At 40.5% G+C, this 8,962-nt stretch overlaps 1 protein-coding gene across 1 annotated transcript in view; it reads right to left on the bottom strand.

Annotated features, from left to right (window-relative positions):
• Nucleotides 1-7,768: 7,768 nt before the first annotated feature.
• Nucleotides 7,769-8,962, bottom strand: part of LOC140355859 (sodium- and chloride-dependent GABA transporter 2-like) — a 34,014-nt gene continuing 32,820 nt past the window's right edge. Inside the window, exons 11-15 of the mRNA XM_072440499.1 lie at nt 8,806-8,943; nt 8,623-8,725; nt 8,458-8,558; nt 7,892-8,062; nt 7,769-7,819 (exon numbers count right to left, since the gene is read on the bottom strand). Coding sequence (XP_072296600.1) covers nt 7,769-7,819; nt 7,892-8,062; nt 8,458-8,558; nt 8,623-8,725; nt 8,806-8,943 — 564 coding nt within the window. The remainder of the gene's footprint in view (nt 7,820-7,891; nt 8,063-8,457; nt 8,559-8,622; nt 8,726-8,805; nt 8,944-8,962) is intronic.

The raw sequence follows: 8,962 nt of genomic DNA, 5'->3' as shown, positions 1-8,962 counted from the left end.
TCGCATTTCTCTTCCCCATGTTACTTCCCTGAGGTGTCATTCTCATGTCTCCTTTCCATTTTTTCCTATCACATGAGTCAGGATTCTCAATCTTTTTTAAATTAAATAAAAAAATCAATCATCCATCAATCAATCAATCAATCAATCAATCAGCTAAACCAGGGGTCCTCAACCACCGCCGCACAAGAACTGGAAATAATCTATCAGCGACAGCATCTTCTCCGACGTAACTTTGGCCTGTCCCTCATGACACTAATAAGCTCATCTGTGGATATTTCATGAAAACCCTCATAGGAAATTGCCAATGAAATCCATTAAATATAATGGCAAGAATATTCTCTCTCTGCTCTTGTCCTACGTAATAACAACTGATACATGCATTATACGTGATACGTCATCGCGGATGCGTCGCATCAAACGCGCTGCTCAAAAGTAAACCCAAAAGCTCGCGAAAATGAGTAAAAAACAAAAGTCTTTGAGAGCATTTTTGCAAAGGGGAAAAGGCCAAGTGAGGAGCCAGACGAGGATTGTGGAGGACACGTCTCCTGAGCCAGCGTTCTGCAACTGCTACGCGATCACCTGTTTTTACTTTTACTAGAGTTTGAGCGGTACTTCCCGCCACACTGACACCACCTCCCCCTACAGCTGTCACTGAAGACTCAACGAGTGTTGTTATTGATGGTAACTGGACTTGAATCAGAATTAGAAGTTACTATATTAAAATGGAAATACTTGGATTACAAAAGGCCCTGAATAGAATCAAAGAATCAGAATCGGGTTCATTGCATTTGTCGACAAACATAATTCACAGGTGATTCAGTGCACCAACAATGGTGCACTGAATGATTCAACACAAACAAAAGATAAGATAAGATAGCCTTTAATGTTACAACGCAGTAGATACAGGGGGAAAGGACAGAAAGGACAGATAACTTATAGGAAGTTTAAAAAACACTCTTAATTAGAAGAACTCTTATAAACAGATGCCAGGTATACGAACTGCAACGGGTCCATGGCTTTGAATATATGAGATATGAGATATGATATGTACACCACCAGAGTCCAATTACATCAGAGATCACATCCTCATCCTCTTCTTTGTCTGTGCACTCTTCTGTGCTGTGACTCTCGGCGCTGGGCATCAAAGCTGTAAACAAATAACAGGACATTTAAGCAATGGCTAACTATTTCACATAAAACACTCATTAACTATTTTTTTTTAACACAATCTGAGAGTTTCAATATAAATACCTGAAGTGCTGATAACTCTTGATCTTTGGAAGCCGTCTGAAGAAGGGACTGAAGAAGGGTTCTTGACAAACACTTTGCCATGTGCCGTTCCAACAAGCTGTGGGATATTGAGGTGAGACTCAGGAGAGCTGTTTTCCACTACCTGATGACAAGGGCGACAATGTAAAAAAAATGAGAACAGAAGAAACATATCTTAAGCAGAGAGCAGCACTGAAGTTTTGCCAGGCTAATGTTTACACATTACAGTAGTCAAATAATATAAACTAACTTCAGCGATGTCTTCCAAAGTGTCAACCCTGGTCTTCATGTATGCTCGCTTGATAAGTCCAAAGCCACAATCAGGGGAGAATTTGGTGTGGCCAGCAATGAGGAAGTGGATGTCCATTGTGTAGTGAAGCTTGGCCCCGGCTGCAGAGGGTTGGACGGAAAGTGTATCTAGTAGACAGAGAGAGAGAGAAAGGAGATTAGATTAATACATATGACATTTGATTAAGACGTATATCTCTCTATAATTGCTATTCTGCATTTGCACTATTATTAGTACTTGCTGTGCAAAGTCAAAGCTGTAATGCATCCTGATGTCTTTGCTTGCTGGCGGTGAGGGTCCAAAGACAGCACATTAGATTCTGTTGTAGAGATCTGTGCGTGGCCTGCAGCTTCTGATGTGTTGGAGAAGCTGTTTCCACAGTGATCTGAAGCTTTATGTACAAACTGCGGGCTCACCTGAAAAAACAGACGTTGCTTATGGTTAATTATACTCTAATCATTAAAACATGAAAATCACCAAAATAATGTTTTACACTTACCAAGCTCCTTAACAGACTTCACGTAGAGACAGGTCATGTCAGTCAGGGTGTCTTTGCCAATTCTGAAAAGGGGAAAAAAAGGATTAGGGTTAACAGTAATATGGGAATAACACGCTTCACAGATAACAGTTCACATTGTGACGTTAACGGTGTATTTAAGATGCAAAACGCGGAGATATTGGGACATCTGCCCTCGGCTAGCGGGGCTAGCTAGCTCACTTGAGATAACACGGCTCGTAAAAGCACGCCTTCCCACGCCGAAAAATAACCCGATAACATAGCAAAGTTTAGCTTACAACTTAGCTCCGAATAGCTGTGTTTAGCTCCGGGCTGTGGGGCTAACAGCCGGTTTAGTCCACCATAAAACACACACAAAGCACGACCCACACAACCCACGGGCCAACCCACGCCGAAAAATAACCCGATAACATGGTGATAACAGCAAGTAGTCACATTAAGCCCGTATTGCAGAGTGCACTGAAGCAACATGTTATCTTAGCATTAGCTCCACCGGAGCAGACAAGTAAGATTCTAAAGTGATCACGAGACCGCCTTAAAACACAGCGTTAAAGCAATAATTTAGTAGTAAAGTAAAAGTGTACCTGAGTAAACAGTTCCGTTGCAATGTAGTCCAGGAAATGTAAGCTCTGAAGACTGTGCTCTGCAGACGGTCTGGAGTAATGAGAGGAAAACACGGAGCACACAGCTATCATGCGGATCACAGATGATTGGTGGAAAATGTAAACAATACGTTGGCTAGAAAAAGGTGACGCCCCCCAGGAGAGCAGGAAAAAGACCCGAAAACTCCACATTTTTAACAGCTTAATGTATACGTTTAAGACAACCAATAGTGTTATCTGAAGCACACAGGGGCTTATTCATAACTTCAACTAGCACATTCTGCAAAAAAACGAAAATCACATGTTGCTCATCTAGTTTATTATGCTGATATTTAATTGTGATGGTACAATACACTGCTAAATTATTATTACTTTTGTGTGTTAGATTGTACATGTTAGCACGGAGCACTTTAATTAGAGTGAACGTTCATGAAAGGGGCTGTACCTGGACGGCGTGTGGCGTTAAAAGTAGGTCAGCCACGCCTATTCATTTGTGTTGAGTGTGGCCCAGGTGTGTTCTGGGTGTTGTACCCTGCGTGCCTCAAAGGTGTTATTCTGAACTGTGGACTTAATAAAAGTTGCAAAACGGAATGTATCGTCGTATCATTCAAGGCTGCAACACACACATTTGAAAAAAAAAATCTTTTTTGGGGTTTATCTCAGTTTCACCGAGGCCGACATGTACCGGCATTAAGGCTGCTGCGCCACATATTTATCTGATGAGCTTCCACCAGTTAGAAGAACAGTAAGGACACGTGTAACTGTACGTTATGTTACTCCAATTCAGATCTTTTGGTATGGCACACTTATTAATGTACAAACGCGTCTTTTCCGAGCGGAATCGAATGGAAGCCTAAGCCCCGCCCACTTCCGAGCAAGTTAACCTGACCGCGACATAATCTGGCACACCGGTCCGTGAAAATAAAACCTACATTATTCCGGTCCGTGGTGCAAAAAGGTTGGGGACCCCTGAGCTAAACAATCAATCAATTAACCAATCAATCAACCAATATTTATTTATTTGTTTATTTATTCATTTCTTTCTTTATTCTGAATCTTATATTTATTTATTTGTTTATTTATTTGTTTATTTATTTATTCATTCATTTATTTTGAATCTTATAACCTATGTATATATATATTTATATTTAAATTGTTTATCTTTTTGACTTATATAGCTTTCTTCTTCATCATTATTTTATGTTACACTAAATCATCAAAGCAATTTCACAAGACAAATACACAACACAAGTACACAAAACAGTGCCCTCAACTCCTCAAGGGAGGGGTAAAGCCCCACCCCCCAAGTTACTCCAAGCCCCCACCTTTTTTTCTTTCCCTGACTGTCCCTTTCTTGCCTTCAAGAAGATTTTTCCTTCTCTTCTTTTTTCTTATTTCTCTATCCAATTTTCCGTGGAATTTTGTGTCTGCTCTGTTGAATTCTTCGTCCATTTCGCTGAAGTCCCTGACTTCTAAATTAGTTTTTGGAGGGCCTGAATTCTCCAAGGTACTATTAAACCTCACAACAACAGAATCACGTCTGATTCTCACCAGTGATGGTAGACCGGATGGTAGACCGGAAGTCCCTGACTTCTTCTTGGACGCTAAGGACCCTGTCCTTTTCTCTAAGGACCCTGTCCTTTTATTCTCTCACACTGCGCAGTGTTTTATTCAACGTCTAGTCTTGACACAACAATTCGGGGTTTGGAGTTCAATTTATCAATTTAGGCAGGATTTCAATAAAGTCACCTTTAACTTATTCAACATCTGTTATCCCACATTCAACATTCAACAATAGTAACATACTTTAGACAAATCACAACATTACCACAATTGTAAAACAGCAGTGCAAAAATCCAAAATCCCACATAGCAAACTATTAAAAAATTAAAACTATAAAATCAGCAAAATATTTTAAATCCAAAATCCAAAAGGTCCTTTAAAATTTTCAAAAATGTTGCAGAAAAAGTAACAAAAAAAACAACAAAAAATCCCTTGACCCTATTTACGCGCTAGAAAATGTATTCAGGGGTTTGTTTGAAAATGTACGAGTGTCCTATAAATTTGGGACAGACTATTCAACATCCAACTCATACCTCCTCCACAATTTAAACAGTTCAATCAGAGAAATTTATAGAAAAGGTTTTCTCTTTACCTTTAAATGTTGCCGCGGCAGGAGGAGGGAGAAGTTGGATAAAAGAAGTCTACTTACCTCACGACCAAATCGAGTCCAGTTCTCAATCCCGGACGACGCCCCAAAATTGTTGGTTCTAATTACTGACAATAACGAGACAAGATTATGGGCGTTAAAATAAAAGTATTTATTCCCTAGATTAAAAACGCATGTCCTGTCCGTCACAAGTTCCCATCAGACCTCTGCTCCTCATCTGGGGGCTTCTCACACACAGGACAAAGAATATGAATATTCATAAGAAGGTGGATCTTCTCTGGCACCAGCCGTACCAGGCTCTACCTTCCAGGACATCCTAATATGGTCGTGAGATGTGACCCTTGACCCAGACAGAGAAGTTGGGAGAGCAGAGACAGACACAACCAGACAGAGCAAATAATGTGCAGTGTCTGTATGTGCATGTGTCCAGTATGCTATAACAATGAAAGATATATTAATGCATTACAATATTAAATGCTTATTAATTCCTACAGTTCCAAAATACAACCTGGTCTTTAGACGGTTTTGAGTCACTCCGGTTTAAATTGAACGTAGCAGTTTTTCTTTGGACTTCTTACTACTGGATGACGCTGGAATTGTATCATAGAGTATCAGATTGTAAAGTAAATAGCTGTGCTTTTAGCTCTTGATTACGACGGAGTATAAGGGCCAACCCAAAAAAAAATAAAAAATGCGGGGCAATACAAGAATAAAGTAATTCAATTTCTACATTAAAGTCATAATATTATGAGATTAAAGTTGAAGCCAGAAAAAGTTGTACATTAATGAGAATAAACTCATAATTTAACAAGAATAAACTCATAATTTAACAAAAAATAAACTCATAATTTTATGAGAATAAACTCGTAATCCAATGAGAATAAACCCATAATTTAATGAGAATAAATGCCAGGTCCTGGACACTTGAGCAGGCATTGACCGCGCTCAAATCCACAGCCGCAGCAGGCGAAGGAGTCTCGAACCATTTTCACCAATAATCTGCTCCCTCGACTTCTACCTCTTCACCCTTCTAAACTTTGTACAAAGTCTACAAAGAGTTTATATAGGTTTTACATCAGAGCACTATAGGTTTGTGGCGCTGCAGTGCCTCACAGTCGGGATATATGTGTAAAATGACACACTCCAGTGTTGGGTGCACTTGTGTTGTTGGAGCTTTATAGTATCCTCTCATTGCAGTCATCAGCCTGGTTTACATGGGTGTGTCAGGCTGTAGTTGTATTACTCGGCTGTAAGAGGTGGAATGAGTTGTATAGATTATGGCGTGTGCGTAAAACATCGCTTTTTGGCTGTGCCAAACACGATCCAAGCGATAGACAGAAGGAGCAGAGTGGAGGCGCAGACTGCAGACAGCTGTTTTGGCGTCTTGTGTGTTTTACTGAGTTTTCCAAGGGATGCCAAAAAGGTTAGAATCGGTGCCTAAAACTTAAGTGTACACAATGAGCACGTAAGAATAGTGATTGTGCGCTAAGTGCCCACGTAGAAAAACAACTTAGAGGTGGAGAGAATGTGTGAATATAACACTGAGGCTTCTTCTCCTTTCTGCGGGCGGCTGTGTCACCGAGCACGGCTGGTGTTTGAGCCCATGGTGCACTATGGCTACGCGATGGAGAAAGTAAAGATTTAACCAATTTGATGCGTAACAGGAAAGGTGCCGCTAAACTGCAGTGTCTTGTCTTGTAAGAAACACACACATAAGACATCGTTTTAAAAGGTCAGGAAACACTTTAACATCTATCGCAGGCTTTTATGTAGTTCTAAGCTGTCAACTCATCCAAGCCTGTTCATTTGCGTCCTGGCCGTGGTTGCCAAAGTGAACTGCTCATGTCACTTTGAATCGGAACATTGACATTGGCCCCTAAACCACAACGTTATTCTCATAAATGTATGACTTTATTCTCGTTAAATTATGAGTTTATTCTCGTTAATTTACCATTTTTTTCTGGCTTTGACTTTAATCTCATAGGATAATGACTTTAATGTCAAAATATGATGACTTTATTCTCGTAGTGCCCCACATTTTATTTTTTTGGGGTTGGCCCTGCTCCGTCGTACTTGGAAGCGTTCTGTTGTGGAATTTCTGCAAACAATTACCAAGAAAAAATGAAGCAGAACAGAGTTTGTCTTTCTCAAAAGGTGGATCTTTATTTACTCGTGCGCGGTAAATAACCACTGTCCCTAACAAAGGTTTCTGTCCCTACCCCCAGAACAATGACAAGACACATGCTTTTAAAGGCAGTGACAAACATTGACACGTACGCAAACCATCATAATCAAATCAGCTCCAAAAGAGATAAAACACCCATCATGGATGCGAAGATCCGAGCTATCTCATTTTGGAGGTGACTTGACCCTCAATCCATGTCCTGACGCATGACTCCACGATACAGAGTATGCCGGACCACATTTATAAGTAACCCATATTCTTATATTCACATTTATCATCTGCACACAGAAAAACAGCATAGATAGGTTTGACATGACATGGCCTATTTTTCCACTACAGTTCACCAGAGTTTATTTCCCTTCTTCTCCCGGACATGTTGCTTGCTAGTCAGATATGTTGTTAAAACTGTAAAAATGTTCTTAAAATCCCTATTTTACTTTAAAAAGGCAGAATAAAAAACTGTGTGTGCGTCTCTCCCTCTCTCTCCCTCCCTCCCCCTCCCAACTCTCTCTCTCCCTCCCTCCCTCTCCCTCTCTCCCCCCCTCCCTCTCTACCCCTCCCTTTCTCCCCCCCTCTCTCTCTCTGCGTGACGTCATCACACAGACACTCAAAAAATGGAAGAAAAAAACAGATCATAAAGCAAAATAGATAAGAAAGTAGCTATAGCAGGCTGAAGAAAACTGGAAAGCGTCTGCACTCTTCAAAAGGCAGGAAGCGAAGAGTGGAGAATGAGCATTCAGAGGGACATACGCAGGTTTTCTGACGGCAGTGCTCCCATTCTCAGCCTCTGAGAGAAAAAAAAAGAGAATTAGATTAGAGGCTGATGACGGTAGCAACAATTAATGTAAATGGATTGTACCTCTTTCATTGTTCCTGGGGTGATAGCCAGTTTATACAGAAACCACAATGGGGCCATAGCAACTGAGGAGAAGGCCAGGAAAAGTCCAAGTCCATAACCCCAGGCCGGATAGACATAAGAATTGTTGTACTTAAGTGGCTTGAATTGGCCCAAAGAGAAGAGCAAAACACCCTATAAAACACATTGTGTTATGTTACTCACAATAGGTTAGATTGATTTTTTAGAAACACCTTCCTTTATCAAATACATACTGGAACCTTCTCTTTGTATAATACAATGACAATTTTCTGCATGCTTTGATGTGCTGCAGGCAACTACAGTACTTCTTTCAAATTCCTTTTGAGGTGATCAAACCAAATGGCCTGATAATATAAGACTGAAATCCTTTGTAAACGATGTACACTGTCATCAGATACATCTATCAATCCTGCCCATTTTAACTCACAGAGATATGACAGGGGCCCACACTACACATCTTTATAGAGTATAGGAAAAGCGTGTAGTTTTGTCCAGCCAGACCAACAACAACAGACAAGGGCAGTTCCACAGAAAGACTAGAGACTTACTATGCACAAGGCAGGGGTGATGAACTTCCAACAGTACTTCATATATGGCCATGGACGATACCCAATCATGTAACTGATATTGCTGTAGTAGCGGTCAGCACCTTGAGGCAGACAAAAATAAATAATGAAATAATAAGAAGACAAAACTGATATACTGTGACTTACCATACACCCAGCCAATGCAAATACATTCCAGAATGGCAAAAAGTAATAAGGGGATTCCACTGCAGGCATAGTAGTCAAAGAGTTGGAAGACATACAGTCCACCCTAGAGAAAAGAAACCAACCAAATTAAATGGATACCATTCTTTAAGTCACTTTACAGGTTGAATGGGTCTAAAATCCCACCTCAGTGACCATACAGAGACCGACCACAAAGGACACGGCACAGATTCCAAGCAGAAGCAGCTTACGGCGGTGACCAGTTAAAAAGAAGGATGGGTATATGTCAGATATGGATGTTACCATGCCTTCCAGGTACACAAACTAGAAAATCAAAGGAAAA

Source organism: Eucyclogobius newberryi, unplaced genomic scaffold (assembly GCF_026437365.1).
Source record: "Eucyclogobius newberryi isolate DKJ021-1_F unplaced genomic scaffold, fEucNew1.0.hap1 SCAF_12, whole genome shotgun sequence".
Classification (NCBI taxonomy): Eukaryota; Metazoa; Chordata; class Actinopteri; order Gobiiformes; family Gobiidae; genus Eucyclogobius; species Eucyclogobius newberryi.
The sequence above is the reverse complement of the archived record's forward strand: the minus strand, read 5'-3'. Positions and strand labels throughout refer to the sequence as shown.